The sequence below is a fragment of the Euphorbia lathyris genome, chromosome 2 (genome assembly GCF_963576675.1).
Source record: "Euphorbia lathyris chromosome 2, ddEupLath1.1, whole genome shotgun sequence".
NCBI classification, from domain to species: Eukaryota; Viridiplantae; Streptophyta; class Magnoliopsida; order Malpighiales; family Euphorbiaceae; genus Euphorbia; species Euphorbia lathyris.
In genome coordinates, this window is record NC_088911.1 from 105,242,632 (window position 1) to 105,261,759 (window position 19,128).

The 19,128-nt window shown below is 34.0% G+C and overlaps 2 protein-coding genes and 1 pseudogene across 3 annotated transcripts; 1 reads left to right on the forward strand and 2 right to left on the reverse strand.

The window, feature by feature from the left end:
• The first annotated feature begins 1,519 nt into the window (after positions 1-1,519).
• LOC136219295 (GBF-interacting protein 1-like) lies at positions 1,520-9,063 on the forward strand. Of its 2 annotated transcripts, none has more exons than XM_066006650.1 (9): positions 1,520-1,890; positions 2,614-2,663; positions 3,672-3,741; positions 4,360-4,489; positions 4,687-5,291; positions 5,462-5,723; positions 6,647-6,935; positions 7,623-8,081; positions 8,357-9,063. In XM_066006650.1, the coding sequence occupies exons 1-9, from the start codon at positions 1,692-1,694 to the stop codon at positions 8,651-8,653; spliced, it is 2,361 nt and encodes a 786-aa protein (XP_065862722.1). In that variant the 5' UTR covers positions 1,520-1,691; the 3' UTR covers positions 8,654-9,063. The 2 variants fall into 2 exon arrangements, with proteins under 2 accessions (XP_065862722.1, XP_065862723.1); XM_066006651.1 differs by having other exon boundaries at positions 1,521-1,890; positions 5,465-5,723.
• Positions 9,064-9,632: 569 nt separating this feature from the next.
• On the reverse strand, positions 9,633-12,219 carry LOC136220885 (nucleotide-sugar uncharacterized transporter 2). The gene is made up of 7 exons (XM_066008714.1): positions 11,925-12,219; positions 11,355-11,506; positions 10,945-11,153; positions 10,765-10,858; positions 10,513-10,679; positions 10,259-10,429; positions 9,633-10,171 (listed from the first exon to the last, which is right to left on the reverse strand). The coding sequence occupies exons 1-7, from the start codon at positions 12,004-12,006 to the stop codon at positions 9,883-9,885; spliced, it is 1,164 nt and encodes a 387-aa protein (XP_065864786.1). The 5' UTR covers positions 12,007-12,219; the 3' UTR covers positions 9,633-9,882.
• Positions 12,220-14,511: 2,292 nt separating this feature from the next.
• Positions 14,512-15,713, reverse strand: LOC136217336 (cytochrome b561 and DOMON domain-containing protein At5g47530-like; annotated as a pseudogene).
• Between the last annotated feature and the right edge of the window lie 3,415 nt (positions 15,714-19,128).

The following is a 19,128-nucleotide window of genomic DNA, read 5'->3' on the forward strand; positions in this document are numbered from 1 at the left end:
GCTAATAACCGATTCTCCTACGTCCTTCCTCCACTACCACATGTTCTCTTAATTGGCTCTCTTTGTGCAATGAACTCTTGTTCCGTTGTGGATTCATACCACGTCCCTGAACCACCCACATTCTTCTCCCATGTTCCATTCTATCCTCAATTCATGGAGTAAGTTGCTGTCTTGAAGAAACGCGGCTTCTCTCGTAGTTTTGGCCAGCTTGCTCTATTTCTCACGGGCAATGCTAATTGAGAACCAACCTCTGGCTCTTTTCTTGCTGGCGCTTTCTCTATGTTGATCCCTCTCAATTAGTCCCAACATAATTGTAGGGGAAACATGATTCCAAACATTGCGAACAATTGTTTTAAGAAACGAATATCTACCGTGGCATTATTGGTTGGGCTTGCTATTGCTTAAAGAATTATCACACTCTGCTCTTTATCTTATACTAATTACTATTTATCTTAAAGAGTTATTGGTGGGTTCAATCTCTGTTGCTCATCAAACTCTCACAATTAATTAATTCTAATTATTGGATTAATCAAATCTAATTAATTATATTTAATTATTTAATTTATTTAATTTAATTCATTAAGTCAAAAGAACACATTTTAAAGGATAAATAATTTATTAGTCCTCTACTTTTTACCTAACATACTATTTAGTTCTTATTTTTAAAAACAAATTATAAGGTCCATATCTTTTGTCATGGTTAACCATTTGGTCATTTTGTTTATTTATTTTAGACTTTTAACCGTTATATTTGGTATAAACAGACAGAAAATAACAAAGTAAAATGGTCATTTTGTATTGTACTATGACTATTCTAAAAGCTAAGATATGTTCGATTAAAAATCTAAAAAAATAGATAAAAGGACCAAAATGTTAATATTGATAAAAGATAAAGACCTTATAATGTGTTTCTTAAAATAAAGAAACTAAACAGTGTGTTACGTAAAAAAGTGAGAACTAATAAATTACTTACCCTATTTTAAATTTGTATATTTGACCCTTATTAAGCATTTGTTTGGGAGTTTGGAGGTTGATGGAAGTGAGAGTTAAAGGAGGTAATGGAAATGGAAGGGAAGGGATGGAAATGAAAGTTAAAAATTAACATTGTTTGGAAGTTTATAAAATGTAAATGAGGCTAAATGGTTAACTTCGTTTGTGGGTTTAAATATGGAGAGGAATAAAAGTTAAATTTTCTCTGAAGAGAAAAAAATTTAAAATTTTTACATCACTTCCATTAACTCTCAATTTGGAGGTTAGAGTTTGAAGGTTAAATGAAGTAAAAATTTAACTTCCATTAACCTTCGTTTACTCTAAAAAAACTCTCCAAAAAAGGCTAACTTCCATTACTCCTATTTACTTTCATTAATCCTGAAAAGGTTTAGTGTGGGTGAAACAAATATTAAAAACTTGAAAAAAAATAAAACCAAAAAATAAATAAAATTTTCATTTTGATAGAAATGTAGGAAAAAAGGGAAGGTTGATGAAGTTGTCGGGCATATATAAGCACACACAGAATTCGCACCACCTTGGACCTTTGCCTTGTTATAATTGTTAGGTCAAGGAAATTAATATAAATCACAATCAATCCCTCTCCTCCCGCAATCTCCCTCTGCACACTCTTTCCTTCTCCTTTTTCAATTCAAAAGAACACACATACGCACCTCTCCAAACATTGGAGAAACATACACGATATGAGTAGAACCAGCGGCGGCGGTGGTAAAGGAGGAGGAGGGGGAGCTGCTAGGGTTAAGATCCCGGAAAGTGTGCGCCAAACCATACTAAGCATTAGGGAGATCACAGGGAAACAACACACCGATGAAGACATCTACTCTGTTCTTCAAGACTGTTCTATGGATCCCAATGATACTACCCAAAAGCTACTTTATTTAGGTATATTCGAATATATTGGCTTTTGCTTACCCAAGCTCTTGCGTTAGGCTATTTGTTTTTCTGTTTTTACCTGTTTAGTATTAGATTTGATTAGTGTTTTGTGTTTTATGGCTTGTGATCTGCTTTGGTTTTGCTGCTTGTTTGTGGGTTTTGTATGTGTGATGTTTAAAGTCGTCGACTTGTTAAGGTCTTAACTTATAGACAATGTTTTTTTTCTGAAATCTTGCAGAAGAGGGAAATTTGGTTCTTGAATATTATTTTGTGTTCTAGATAGTTTGAGCAAGTGAATTAGCTATGCTTTACCTTTTTTCCTCACTTATGGTTGTGTCATGAAGAAATTTAGAATGTCTTAGGTTTCTCAGAACTGTGATACTTAAGTGTTATCAGAAGTTCTGTTTGAGCGCACCATGAAGATAATTTCCCTTATATATATTAGGTTCTTTTTCAATTGCTCAAAAATTTATTATGCCTCGTGCAAATATTAAATTGAGAACAGGACTCTACAATTAATATTTCATCCCGAACTTCAATATTTGAGCTTGTAACTGATGCCTTTTTTATGCCGTCTGCACTAATCTTTGGGGCTTTATCTAGCAAGTTTGCTGTATGGGTTTCTGATCCACACAATTTCTATATGGATTTTTTTTTTCTTTTGTCTACAACATTCGCATTAGCGTATTTTGATATCTTGCACCTTCTAAAGATCAATCTTTTGGCTGGCAGATACATTTCATGAGGTCAAAAGAAAGCGTGATAAGAAGAAGGAGAAGGAGGTAATATATTTTGTCCTTCCACAACAGTTGGAACTATCTATGACATGGATGCTGGTTTCTTTTCTTAATTCAGTGCTTTACTAAATGCTAAGTATTTGCATTAGAGACAGTATGAAATTGGCAGTCAACATATTGACATGCTAAACTTCTCTGCTTAATCATTTAGTTGAGTACCTATCTGTTTAGAGAGTGGGGAAGCATTTGGTTTGTGTTGTTTCTCTTGTTTCCAAAAAATTCCCAATTGTTTCAAACAGTCTGATGTTGAAGATATGTCAATTGCAGCCTGGGTTAATATCTTTGTGTAAAAGTTCATCCTAGATTGTTAAATGCATCTGTTTATAGGCTTGCTCGCCAGATAGCATTGTCAAGTGAAGTTCACCTAGTTCTTGATTAAATTATGTTATTGTGTTTTACTTGGTTTTGTTTTCCATGGGTAACCTATGTTGTAAGAAAACTGAAATGTACACTGGGAAATGAGATTTGTGAAATATATAGGAAATAGAAACATATGGGAACATGTAAATAATTAAACTATAGGGGTATATTAATGAATTTTAAAATTACAAGGTAATTATTTTATATACAAAACGAAAAATATTATGTTAGAGGGAAAGGAGGGGTTTCACTTTGAAAACTTGAAGAAGATTTAGAAACGATTAGGAAGTCAATGCGATGTGGCGGATCATGATGACTTGATCAAGCTATCAGTTAACCATCAGTTAAAATGCATTTTATTCTAAGATATGAGTTTCTATTTTTTTTTTAAATTACAGAAAAGTGACCTGAAATGTTTCCTACAAGTTTTTGAGAGTTTAAGTTTTAGAAACATTCTGAAACTTGGGAACTCTTCTACTCAATATATACATGCAAAAAAATTGATTAATGATATTACTAAAAACTTGTAATGACAATACTATCTAATTCAATCACCTGGTTCTTTGTTTATTTAGTTTGCTGTTCCTTTGAAAACTTGGAATCCTTCATAATACAGTGTCTGTTTTGCTGCAGACCTCCAGCACCTTAAGTCGAGGAGCTAGGAGTGGTCGGGGAAACCATTCTGCAAAGCATGTCTACGCTGGTACTCTCGGGCATGCAATTTATTCAAGAAAGTTCAATTTATTTATTTATGTCTACCTTAGTTTCACTCCGAGCCATAATCCTTTTATGATTTCATCTTGGATCTTTTTCATAATATAAGCCCTTTTAAGGCATGCTACTTTCTTCGCTGGCCTTTCCTTTGAATAAAAAGAAATCACACAACTGGAAAAAAATTTAGTGATTATTAGCAAAAGCTAAGGTATTGATTATGTGACTAAGATTTTATTATCACTTATCATTTCTTATGGTTCCACCAACCATATATCCCGGCGCTCCCTGTAATCAATCCGCCTTCTTGGTAAGATAATCATTATGTTGTAATTGAGTAAAGTGCAAGCCAAGATCTTAGTTTTCTATAACTATTGAGAACTATTAAGGAAAAGCAATTATGTGACGTTTATAATTTCAAGTTGAATTGCTATTTCTTATGTGAAAATTCTCTCTCCTATGGGCTATCTTACCACACATAACTTTCTGGCTTATGCAAATTGTTCACTTAGATATTGCAAAGTCAAGCAACTTAGAATTTGAGAAATGAATCAGCTTCGGAGATATGTTTCTATGGTGGATGAATTGACCTGTGCAATGCTTTTCTCAGATGGCGCGGGTATGAGAAATGCAATACATCAAAGGGAAAATGGAGTCTACCAAAAGACAGATAGAGGCTCTTCAACCTCGTTGCCAGTTAAGGAAAAAGTGAAGAGTGATGCAACTGCACCTGAGACCAAGTAATTTCATCCTTTGATCTTTGTTGGTTTATGGATTATAGTTTCAATATGGTTTTTGCTTTGTCTCAATTCATTCCCTCCTTATCTTGCTGCGGCTTTTGAAACTTTCTTTTAATTCCTCTCTTTTGGAAAGGAAAGGGCTGATTTATATTTTTGTATAACAATGAAAAGAATAATCACATCATATACTTTTGTAGAGCATCAACTGTCACGCCTAATGGTCCTTCAACATTAATCAATGGGAGTTCCCCTGGATGTGTACCCCACTCTCCTGCTGGCAAAGATGTCAATGTTATTCATGATATCTCAGATGATGATGTAAAGAAGATAAGCTCTTTGTCTCTGCTACCTTCATCTGCACCTGATCAGATGCCTGAATCTGTTGTTCAAACACAGCAAGGAAATCCCACATCTCCAGCTATTCCAGCTTCTTTATCCGGCGTGTACTCTTCTGCTTCGGATCCTGTGTTGCCACCTTCTATTGCTCGGAATCCTGGTGCTGTGGGCGCAATAAAACGTGAAGTGAGAAGTCAGCCTAGTGCTGTAGAACAAAATCCCATGCTGGGAAATAAACATATTCCCCCCATTATTGAGTCAGAGTTGCCGAAGAATGAAAAGACAGCTTCTACTATTATTTACCCTGTGAAAGAAAAAACCACAAAATTAAAGGCTGCAGAGATAAACGACTTATCTGAAACTCCAAAGCAATCTTTGCCTTCTCATGACAGTTTGTTGGCTATTGTGCCTGCCTCTTCTGTCGATGATATGCCTTCATCAAAAGAATCAGATGCCCCTCTAAAAGGTACTGTTTTTTTTTTTTTTTTTGTTTTTGGTTTCAACTTCCTGAATGACATTTCCATCTAATTTGTGCCCTTCCTCTGTTTTGGTTATACGCATTTTGTTCTACTGTCATTTCTTGTGGAGTTAGTGGGCTCACAGTCTTGGTTTTAAATTTTGATGATGCTTTGTCAGCAGTTGTCTCATCAGAGGACGCACAAATCGAAAAGACTTCTATATTGTTACCAGAGCAAACCATTGCCAATGGACACGTTATATTTCCCGATCACTTCAAAGTCCCCGAAGCTGTGAAAAGTGGATTGACTTTTGGAAGTTTCGATTCTATTTCTGGACCTGGGACAAAATGTGGCAGTGATAATGGTTGTGAAGTTAACTCTGCAAATGCTGTTGGATCATCACATGAGAATGATGAAACTGCTAGGGAACCTTCTTCTAGGTAGGTGATCACTATATTATTTTTCTGACTCGACTGTAATCTTCTTATAGGAAGTTTTGTTTTAGATCTTTTCCTAAATTGGGTCTTAGGAATGTTCTAATCAGTTAACTTGTTATGCTGATTCAATTTAACCATCAATTAAAACATGAGAAAGAAAAGAAAAAAACATTTATTTTGTCCTCTATTTTAATACGTCTCATAGCTAGGAAGCACCTAACTTCTAGGAGGTTAATGTACGAGTATCGTACACTCCGGGGACACTTGGGGACATGCGCTTGACACTCCAAAATAAGTGTCCCCTCCTTTTTTTCTTTTAATATGGGGACACATTTGGGACACGTCGGGGACACAACTTTTGAGTTACTCAATTAGAAGGTAGTTTTTTTTTTAAATAATTTTACAAAAAAGAGAGGTTGATATATAATAAAATAAAAAAAAAGAAATCAAAATCTAACTTTTTGGTAGTTCAAATAGTTTGAAGTATTAAATGTTTCTTTTTGATGCATTAATGACTTATTATGGATGTTATTTACGGTTTATAATTATAATGACTTATGAATGTTATTTATATATATAAATAAATTAGTACAGGTACCCATATCAGTACTTCCTAGTATCTGAGATGCTTGTTTAGCAGAAAATTCACCTAGAATTGATGTTCTCTTGGGGTCTGGTGTAGCTAATTAGGCCTAGTAGTTCTGTAATGATATATTTGTGGAGCTTGTTATCCTTATTAACCAAATGTTGATAATATCTTATGAATTGCTTTTAATTGTAGCTTTAGACTGACCTCAACCTTATATGCAATATGGTAAACAAGTTCATTCACTAGACAAAGAAAGTAATAAAAGAGATGTAATTGAGAACTTAAGGTATATTTGTTTTACTAAGATTTCCAATCATTTTCTATAAATTGCTTCCAGTGATCAAAGCATCACCTCAACTGTAGTGGATCATCCTGATCAACTAGAGTCTTCTCAAGTGTTTGACAAGCTACCTAAGCCAGAGAGTGAGGCTGCTCCCACTTCAGACTCAAAATTTGACAAGGCAGCACAGGAAATAATGTTGATTACAGAAGGCCATCAGAATCCCACTATTCAAATTGCTCCAAACTATGGTTATGGAATCATGCCGATGCAGGCAGGACACTTTGTACAGTTTGAAGGGCATGAGATTCAGGCACGGGATGTTTCTCGCGTTTCAGGTTTTGTTGTAAGTCGTAAAAACTGTTCATTCAAGCAAGCTTTTACCAAATTAATTGCACTGAGAGTATGTTCATGAGTCATGCAAATTGGATATTTCTCCAACCAGTCTAACAATTAAGACCTACACAAGGGATAAACTGGTGACTTGGATTTAATTCCATCATTTTAGTTGATAACCTTTATAGGCTTTCGTTTTTAATGAGAATGTGAAGAAATATCAATAACTTGCAAAGCATACACTGACTGATAAAATTGAGAAGAACTTAAACCTTAATATCCATACCCCCCGTAATCAATCAGATACAACAAAATCTTCAAAACTTTAAGAGTGCGATGGGGATGTTGCTGGATATGTTTTGGAAGGTCTAAAGACCCAATTGACAAGTATAAAGCCTTTTCTACATATATATATATATATATATATATATATATATATATATATATATATAGTGTTTAATATTGGATGGTAAAAGTGCACGAGTTGCAGAAGCAAAAATACTTATATTTTAGGTATTAGGATAGTAGATTTTGGGAATTGACTGTTGAACTATGTATAGTTATGCTTTCAATTTTCCTGATATATGGTTACTCAAAGTGTTGTGATGCTGTTTGTGTCTTGCAAATTGATGTCATTGTTTTATGATGGATTGACTTGATATGCTGTTCTTCTAAATTGTCTCATCTTGATTGGCAGAATGAGAACCCGACAACTTCATCTAGTCCGAATCCAAGTCCCTCACCAACTCCACCAGTGCAGAACCCTGTAGCTGCTTCTCCGCAGCCAATTCTTTTTAGGCCACCATATCCACCTAATTACTTCCCATATGGCCACTATTACAACCCTTATTTTTTACCGCCCATGCATCAATTCCTAACCCACAATGGACTTCCTCAACAGCCATCAGCTGGCAATGCATATCTTGGGCCAACTGCTGCTGCACCAGGAATGAAGTTTCCTGTTCCACAATATAAGCCTGGAACCAGTACTGGAAACCCAACTCCTATTGGAATTCAATCCTTATACGGTTCATATGGCGGCTCTCCTATTGGCTTCAATCCCGGTCCACCTGTGACCTCTGGGAACTCCGCCAGCAATGAGGATCTATCAGCCTCACAGTTGAAGGAAAGCCAAATCTATGCAACTGGACCGCTGGTTGGTTTCACTTCTTTTTTGTCAATATTATTTTTAGTTGTCCCTCCTGCATTGATTTATATGATTTCGATACTGCTGCAGCCTTGCCTTATATTTTTGCAATTTGAAGCTAGAGTTTGTCTAATGTTAACCCTGCTATATATGAATGTGAAACTGACAGATATATATGGGTTCTCTCAATTGCGATGCCTGCATGCAAGATTAAGCCTTAATAATTTCCTTCGATAGTGATTTTATGTTTCTGAAAGACTTATATTCTGATCTTGGTTTTGCAGAATGATGTTTCAGCTTGGATTTCTGCACCTGGGCAAGATGTATCCAGCTTGCACCTGAATTCTTTATATCATGTCACCCCCCAGGGACAGCACCTTGCTTTCTCCCCTGCCCAACCTGGCCACGGTCCATATCCTGGAATTTATGCTCCCGTACAGACAATAGCTGCTCCGTCGACTGTTAATCCACATCATCAACAAACTCAGGGAATGTCTGCAGCTGTTGAAACCGTGGGACACCCAGCCGGTGCTTATCAGCAGACTCAAATTGCGCAGATGAACTGGAATGCTAGTTATTAAGTCAGTGAAATCCCAATTGCATTCCAAGAAATGTGTTGAACAAAGGAAAGCCTCAGAATGCTTCTGAAACATTGGCCTGGTCTGAGTGTAAATATAAAGTGCGGCCCAGACATTTTAGGCTAATATCGTAGGTGGGGATACAAAATTGCTGACACTAAGTTCTGAATAGGTTCAGGTATTTTCATTGTTCAGCTTGTTAGATCTCATTTTCCCAATATTTTGGGTACTGAACCCTTTTTTTTTTTTTTTTCTGTTTTACTGAAACTTGTTCGTTTGTTTAGATGTTATAGGAAATTGAGAGTAGGTGAGATTTTCCAAATTTTTCCATGTCAGATGTCTCACCTGTATATTAAATTTTGGGAACAGTGAAGTATAAAAAATTGTAATTGATGTGTCCAAATTGGCGGTTATAGTTTCTTTTTAATTGGTTAGTGTAATTCTTCTTGGCTAGATTATGAGAAAATGATGAATTTGTTATTCTTAATTATAACAAAACTACATGGCCATGTTTATTTGTTGGTGATTAAAAAGCTCTCGTATTTATATGGCCAAACATATTATGAACCCTAGACTTTCCGTTTAACCTGATGAGATGTTAAAATTGTCCAAACTGTAAAAAAAGTTCAATCTTTATCTTCAGAGTTGTGATTTATATAATTGAGTTGCAAGAGGGAGCTAGTAAAATAATAAGGGGATAAGTTACAAAAAAAAAAAAAACTCTGTTTCGTTATTTGACATATTAAGAATTGAGAATCTTTTTTCTTTTTTGCGACAAATTGTATTTGTGATTTTTGATGCAACAAAACAAGAAATTTTTAGGAATATTATTAAAATCAGTGTGTATTTTTGCTAAATTATTTGTCTGTGTATAAATATTTCATTTTGCTATTTTTACCCATAATTCATCACTTCAAGCTGCCATATCCATTGCTAAATTTTGAGAGAGAATGAGTTTCATTTGAGTTATTGTATTGAAATTTCTCTTCTTTTGTTGTATTTCTTTATTTTGTCTAAATAAATTACATGAGAGAAATTTGATTGAACATAAACACTCTCCATTATGCCGTCAACTTCGGCCAACATTGAAAATCACATGTACTATTCTCACAAAAATGTCGGCATGAAAACACAAGTTTTGTTTTTGTACTTTCCCAAAAAATGATTGAAGTTTGGTTGATTGATTAAAAATTCCTATAATTCTACCTCTCCTATAAGTTTAGCTGAAAAATCTAGACAACAATTACATTACTGGTTGGGTTTGAATCTGCAGTATCTTGAGCATCTGGGGTTGGCTCCGTTTTCGGTTTTAATAAAGGCAAGGCTTGCTTGGTTTTGGTTGATTGTTCTTGAGTCTCTTGCAGGGTAAGCGATGTGTAAATTGTCATTCCGGCCAGAGCTGTAACAGCTCCGACAATGCTCACGAACCCTGGATCTGAACTGAATATTAGATATCCTCCTAGTAGTATTACACAAGTTTTAAACTGTCCTAAAACCACATGAGATGTTGCAGATGTTGCCCTGCATCCAAACATTGTTAATCAGTTCAAATGGTCTACTCATTTTGGTCTATAATGATAAATAATCTGCTCGTTTTCGAAAGCTCACCCGAGAGCCAGAGCACCGGACCACTGCAGTAGAAATCCAAGCAGTGCTGATATGAGAACTGCAGACGCGTTATGGAGATTCCACTTAAACGATAAAACGCCTGGCGGATCTAGCCATGGCATTAAGGCTAGTAAAAACAATACTGTCACCGGTGTTGTCTTCCACATCAATCTGCAATCGTTATATTCGCGTTATTTAACTTGATTCGCTTTCAGTAGGAAATTGAAACATGATCAACTAGTACTTGTACTTACGCGAGAGCTGTCCAGTTTGCTTGCTGTTGCAGATTAGACCACAGGATTTTGTTAATGGCGCTTGGAATTATCCATATGATCGCGATGCAAGCACCGAATAAGTTGAACTGTAAATCAGTAACTGTTGCAACTGCTACACCTACTGATACAATTGCCAAACAAAAAACCTGCAGAAAACTGGTAACTGTAAGTACTTAAAATGTAATTAAGAAACCGAAAGGAGATCCTGTTTCCACCTATTAAAATTCTGACCTTTTGATACGAAACAGTTTTCCTAAACAAGATGAACTCTGCAAGGACAATGGTAGGAGTGACTGCAATTTTAGCCATCTGATAGAAACCAACACTGAGCATAAGCAGCAGAAGAGTAAGTAAAACACAAACAAATCCATCAAACAGAAACACAGCTAGCTCAAAGTCTAGAACCGAAACCTGTTATGCTGGAGACTCGTATTCGCAAGGCCAGAAGCGAACGACATGACTACTCCTAAAGAGAAGATGGAAGTGAAAGGGGTAGTTTTTGAAGGAGGCGAAATCGGGAGCAACGACAATCCCTTAAAAACCGCAAGCAGAATCCAGGCAGTAGTATAATGTATCAACGTGAGAAAGATAGGGAAATTAAACCCAGCTTGCCCCATCACCTGTAAGCAACACACATTTGAGATTAAACATATCAGGAAAAGTAAGCAAAAGTATGAAATTTGTCACTACAACAAAAACTCTACCGACTGCCCCAAATCCGTCCGTCGCCAAAGGGGACGGAGCTACATATTAGCGACAAACATTGTCGCCAACGTAAAGCCAAAGAATTTTGTAGTATTTAAGGAGGGGGAAGAACTAACAATCTTGTTTGTCATAATAACTGAAACAGCAACAATGAAATTGAAGGACATTGCCGCAACAGGTCCACATAAGCGTTGCTGTTGGCGTTTCGCGCCTTCTGAAGTTCGAAGATCATTGTAAAGAGTTCCTCTAAATTCTTCCAATGCTCTACCTGCCAATTTTCACAATGAGCAACAAGGAATTCTGATAAATCTGAAATCAGGAAGGGGAATCAATTCACATATCCATTACCAGTTTTTACAGAGATATAGTTGGACATCATATACAATTTATCAAACATTTGCCATTTTCTATAGACAGGCAAAGATAATAAATTTATAGGCATAGAAATCAATATATATATAAGGCCCAAACAAGCATCCATATGTACATCAATGCAAGTTTGAGCTACAAAGCCGGCAGCTGAATTCCACACAAAATAATAATGCCAAAGGGCAAAGTACAAAACACATCTGCAAACAGTTTTCGTGGTTTAAAAGTTTATAAATTCGGGTCTGAGATTTGCATTTAAACAAGATAATATAGTAATTAGAAAACTAAATGGCAGATTAAATTGAAAAATTGAAAACCTGCTTCGCCTGCATCGCTATCTTTTCTCTTGAAGTTAAACCTTCTGGTATTGATCCCAAATAAAAATTGAAACAACCCCATTGATTTGATCGCATATTCAAACACATAATTTTAATGAATTCACCATCGATTTTATGAAAATCATGTTAATAATAAATATTGAGGGAATGAATTTAGAAAAGATGATGATGAGATAATAACAGAACAGGTGGTATTAGATACGTAACAAAAGGAGTTTGGATATAGGAGGAAGATGAGATTGAGAGTCCTTCATCTTTAGAATGGTTTGTTATATTTTTTTTAAAACACAAAAGTTGTTTTTACTAAAAAAGATACTACTTACGATTTTTAATGCCACGTATTTCTATTTTAATTGATGTTGGTTTGCTGACAAGTTAAGGAAAGATCCATCAATTAATAATACATGATGGAATGAATTGTGATATAAGCAATAAGATCAAACAATTAAAGGGCCCTTCTTAATTTTCTTTTATTATGTTGCTTCTGATTCACTATTTCTATTTCTAAGTAATTTAATGTTAACCACTTGAAAGTGAAATTCTTACATCCTAATTAAGGAACTTGGATGTTCTTCTTTCTCCATAAAACAACCATGGAGGAGTGGATACATCAGTCTTGTGGCTGCATTATGGGGATTTACAGGATTGGAAATTGATTCAACAGATTAAGTTAGATCCATTCATGGAACAAGGTATCCGTTCGATTCGCCTAGGGCCGTGTCCAATGAGCCGAGTTAGACAAGGAAAAATGACTTTCGAACAGGTCCGACTCAGACCGCTAAAGCCTGCCCATATTTAGGATGTGTTTGGGTTTTATAAAATAGCATGAACTGGCCTAGTTCGGTTCGCTCTATTAATATTAATTATTATATATTTATTTTTAAATATAAATTTTAAATTTTTTTATTAATAAAAAATATATATTTTTAATTGGATTTATTTGAGCCGAGCTTACGATTTGATTTTTGAGCGCGGTTCCGAAAAAGCAGTGGGCTAGAATGAGAGTCTGAGCTAGACTTTTTTTGACAAAAGCCCATTTGGTCGGCTCAACCCCAAAGCAATCTGACTCGTAAACAAGTTTAATCTTAATATAAAAATAATAGAGTCACCAAAACTAGTTCTCTACTCTTTGTAGATACCCTAAAAATAAATCTCTCACATCAATATACAATCACTAAAGTGTGAAAAGATACGAAACAACTATGGTTATGGTTGAAATGACCCGATTTTGTATGGGGATAGCATCCGTATAAAAGGTTTAAATAAGAAACGGTCTTAAAAGATGGTAATGAGATAAAAATGAGTTGAATCCTACATTGGATATAAAGAGAGAGTGATTAGACCATATTAGTAAGGTTTGTTTCTAATATATATAGACACGTTTTAAAGTCGTGAGGTTTAAAAAAAGAGTTAAGTGTACAACTACTACGTAGTAATTCATGGTTTATAATACTACTCATATTGTACATTAAAAAAAAAAAATACTAGCTCATATTGTGACTCTTAAACTTTATTTTTACACAATTTTAACATTAAAGTCCAATTTTTTTTTTCAAAATTAATAAAAGGGTAATTAATTTATTAGTCCCTATATTTTGACAAAACACACTGTTTAGTCCCTGTATTTTAAAAAACACACGATAAATTCCCTAATGTTTTTCTCGGTGAACTATTTAGTCCCTAACGTTTTTCTCGGTAAACTGTTTAATCACTGTCGTTAGACTCTCATGAAGATTCTGTTAGTCAATTTGGACTTGCGTTCATTTCCTTTAAACTCTAATGCATCTGAAATCAACTTTGAGTATTCTTCTTCTTGATTTTCTTCTTAATCGTTCAAATTCGTAAGCATTCTGTTCTTTTTCTTGTTCTCCATACAAATAGCTTCTTCTTCTAAATTGGATTTCATCTTCTGAAGTTTGAAGGTAAATAGTAAAAGATAATTTAGTCATTTTTGAAGTCATAAACAGTAAAAAAATCTAACAAACAGACGGAAGGACTGAACAGTTCACTGAGAAAAAGGTTAGAGACCTTACCATGTGTTTTTGAAAATACAGGGACTAAATAGTGTGTTTTGTCAAAATATAAAGACTAATAAATTAATTACCCTTAATAAAACCTAGACAAATTTGATCATATCATTAGCTTTCAGAGGTAAGGAATGTATTTTGTCCGTTTATGACACAATTGAACAAATTGACTTGTTTAAGAGGAGGAAGAAAAAGAGGAAAGGGAAATGGAAATCTTCTCCTATCTCTTTATAGGAAATTACTTGGAGCAGTATATATATAAGTATGCTTAAGAAACAGAAAGTAGTAGCCAATAAAATGAGGAGGATGCAATATATGCTTCATCACAAAAACATATACTAGCAATTAAAAGAGAACAATGCACAAAAGAACTGTTTTTACATTACATTAAAAGAATCAGAAAAAGATGCAGAAAAATCAAATGGTAATCCTCTATTTCAAATCTTAATAATGGTTCTAGACAGAAAAAAGAAAGAATAAAGCTTGAGAAAAAACAGTCTAAATATATATATAGTAGCTAGATAGAGAAAGATAAAAAATTAAACACTAGTAGATGATGATGATGATGAGTCTTTTATCTCCCTCTTGCTGCACAGAAGTAGGAGCCATGTGGTTATCTCCAAAACAGCAGCAATGAGTGCTAAGACAATGATAATGGCTGTGTATATCTTCTTCCATATATGGTCTGCCTGCAAAATGTGAAGTCCTTTGTAGATGTTGACGATGCTCATTACCACAGTAGCATATCCAATAGTGCGGTGATATATGTTCCAGTAGATTCTGTACTTATGATCTGGCTTTGGCCTCAAAAACAAAGCAAACACTTGAAGACTCGCAAAACAAAAGTGTTATGCCCAGTATTCTATGCGTGCTATATGTTATTCCAGGAGAACGAGTGCCGAGAGACATGCCAGTCCCCCAGCCAGCAACACCAATAATATAGGCAGACGATTGGCAACCACCATGAAGGTAAAACCAAGCAGGGTTTGTTACTTTGAAGGCTTTCAAATACCTACCTAACATTATTCCAACTGGCATCATAAAACCCCAACTCACTGCGTTTAGAACACCATGAACATTCTTTTTCTTGGTTTTGGAAGCAGCAGCAGCAGCTGTTGTTGTTGTTGCACCAGTTGAAAAATCAATAGTCCCAACCGATCTTTGATTGGCAGCAGACATTGAATGCAGGCTGAAACTAGTTCCGGACATTGGACCTTCCTGCCAGACTTGATTCGTCTTTATCAAACTGTTATCGAGATGCAATGTCGCAAATATAATCATCTGGTTGTTTGCATACTCAGCTCTGATGTTTGAGACTCCAAAACTCAAGCTGCCGTTTTGCATACTCGGCTGATAACTGTCGATTTGAGTGGTGTATGCGGTTGGTATGCCGGCGGAATTGTGGAAAGCTACGAGTGCCTGGGATCCAAGCATTTTTTGGGCGGTTGGATTGAGAGACCAAACGACCCAAGTGGTTGTGGATGTTTGAGTTTTGCGGAATGCGATATCGGCAGTCATGGTGGTTGGGTAGTATGTCCAGTGAAGAAATGAAGTCAGTACAGGAAGATCGGTGCAGGATTGAAACTCTTGATTTGTCGAGAAACAGTAGAATTTGCAGGTGTTGGTCTGAGCCAAAGATGGGGAAATTGAAATACATATTACAACACAACAAAACCAGAGCAAACATTTAGCAGCCATGGCCATAAAATTGCTTCAAAGAAGATGATGATCCAATGAATGAATGAAGATGTTCTCTGTATTTTGTGAATCGGTATTTCTATCATCTATATATAGGTTCTTTCTTTGATGAAATTTCCTAATCCTAATATGAATAGGTTCTTTGATTCATTTTATAATCCTAATCTTAATAGGATTGCTTTTTTTATATCTTTTACATTCACTGTAAACCCAATCCTATAATATAATCTCCAATCTTTTTATTTGCGGCTCCAATTCTCGATCTTGACAAATGATTTCAATGTTTTGAAAAAATAAAAACAATATCACCATTATTGACAAATATTATTTACATACAATATATAAAGGATAAACTTAACAAAAAAAATGAATTTATCGGTATTGTAAACAGTTTCGGGTTTTCAATATTGACAAATGAGTTACATCATTAGCAAAATACAAGAAAAAAATAGAGATTTTATTGTATGTCTAGTAAGTAACGGATCCAAAATTCACTATCAGTGGATGTTTATTTTATTGTAAATAAACTAAAGCTTCGTATACGGTTTTCATAGAATTTTTAACGTTTTTCGGCGATCAATTGATGCTCCAGCCCCCTCGTCCCCCCGGATCCCTATTATCTAGTGGAAGGTGATTGCATCCATGGTCCTCCAAGTATCCAAAATAGAAAATTTTGAACATTAAACTCATCCAACTTTAAATTTGATTTCTCTTGTAGTCATTTTAATTAGATTATGGCAATAACAATCACCGTAATTGACACATGGACGACACATTAGACAAAATTTTCATGTTGATTAACGATTTCAAAAAACTGACATGTCACCAAACCCAATCCGATTAAACCAACCCGACCCAAATTAAAAAAGAGAAAGGGTTAAGATCATTTTTTTTTAAGTTTGATTGGGTTTGGCAGTATGTCATTAAAAAAATTTAATCCGCGCAGATCTTTTTTAATGTGTCGTCTGTCACATCTGACCCTAAACGACATCAGATAGGGCAATGTGAAAATATAATGGACGCCTATGAGTTTAAAGTGCGAACCCATTTTCTATTTACCGACTTGTAACTTCGTAAATATAAAATTTATCTATTTAATTGATTTGGATTTGACATTTATTATCAAACTTCCTATATATCCCACTAAATTACAATTCGAAAATTAAGATTCATAGTTGTACTTAATTTTAGAGAAACTGTTTTCCACCTAGACTTATATCAATGTAAAGTACCCCCTAATCCAATAGTTCAAAAGCTTTTAATTCAGTTTGTTCTCCTTGTAAATTAGGATAACTTAACTTATTCGAGTAAAATTCTAAAACTACAAATAAATCTATATAAATTTTTCTTCAATCACTATTCATATTTGCCGGTATGATGTATGAGTACTATTCATTTATTTGATAAAACAAATAGTTTGATAACCTAAAATAGTTAATTTATCTAGACAATCCATTTAAAGTAGTAACTTGATGTACACCTGTGCAATGCACAGTTTTTTTTAGAGTTAAGGGGTAAAAATACCCCTAACGTTTTGGCTCAGGAGCAATTTTATTCCTAACGTCTAAAATGGTGCAATTTTACCCCTAACGTTGGAATCGAAGAGCAATTTTACTATTGTTGTTGATAATTTGGGTCAATTTGAGAAATAATCCATCAAACTATCTTCTCGGTCATGAATATTGTCATCTATACTGCACACGTCATTTTATCAGTAACAAATCACAAACATATGTTGAGATGTGAAAAAAAAAAAAAATATTGTATTTCGTACGAATTGGACAAAAAAATTCAAAAAATTCACCGAATTTATAAATATTAATCTCCAATTCTATTATTAAATTATAAAAAATATAAAATCTTTTTTTAGAACTAACTGATATGCAATTGATGCAGAATAAGGAACAAAATATGTGTGTTTTATAAATTCGGTGAATTAATTGAATTTTTTTTATCCAATTCGTACAAAAAGACAGTATATATATTTTTTATATTTTTTATTTTTTTTCACATCCCAACATATGTTTATGATTTATTACTGACAAGATTCATGACCGAGAAGACAATTTGATGAATTATTTATCAAATTGACCCAATTTATCAATGTTAGGAGTAAAATTGCTTTTGGTTTCCAACATATTAGGGGTAAAATTGTACCATTTTAGACGTTAGGGGTAAAATTGCTCATGATCCAAAACGTTAGGGGTATTTTTGCACCTTAACCCAATATTTTATCAATTATATATATATATAAAATCCGCCACATTATCAATTTCAGCACATGTAAAATTGATTTTTCTTTTTGTTACCATTTTTTCTTTTCTATTTATCCAAATTAAATATTTCGTTCCGCTGCGGATTTTTTCTAATATCAACTTTTAATAATTTGTATCAGTGTATCTGTTTCCATGAAATACAACAAAACAATAAAATACCATGGTATCTTTTTAATAACTTTTAGTAGCTTCCAGCGTAAATAATAAAGTAGTTATTTGAAAAGAAATCAATTTTTATGCAAACAATATTGGAAAAATGAAACTAAAGGTTTATTAATAACTTAAAATTCAATTCAAAATTGAAGACATGTTCAATGGATTAGGTCCTTTAGCTTTTATGAAGTTGTTGTAGAGACATCACCTAGAATCGTAATTGGTCATGTATCAAACATAATAAAATATATTGTTATTTAAACTATATCTTTTGCAACAAAATGATTAAATGTATCTCGCTGAATATTCAAACCTAATGAAAGCTAAAAAGGCCAGATTGTAATCTTAAAAAAAAAATAAATTCAAATATATGAAATTCAAGAAAATCAGTTTGAAATAGATAAAGAAATGTTTGCCCATGTTTGATAGGCTGTTACTGTAACATAATTATAATTGATAATCATGTATTAAAATGAAGTTTAGTTTAAAGTGAACTAATTCATTTTCCGGATTAATTAGTTTAATGAAAACAATATCTACTAAACCACATATATTATAGAATAGTGGAGAAAGATTATACAATCTTCAATAAAATAAGAAAATTAAAAGAGATAAATGCATCGAAAAAATAGGACTGATCAGATCTTCAAATAGTAAATAAAATAAATAAATAAAGAAACAAAAATAAATAAGTGAATACTTGAATTTTGACTTCATTAAGGAATTAAGATAGGGGGTAATTGCATCGGGATGAATATACCTTCCCAATTAACACGATTTTAATCAGACACCTGTTGTGAAATTGAAAATGAACTCAAAATCCTTGTGAGAGATGGAAGAACCATGTTAAAACGCAATATGAAAACATTATATGAGTGAAATATACAGAAACATAACTCGAACTGTTTCATGATGAGACTTTTAAGAATTAAAAAATGGATTTAGATAGGTTTTTTTGGATTTGCAATGAAATATACCTGCTCAAATAATCATTAATGAAGACATTGAATTTAATCTCAGCATCAATAC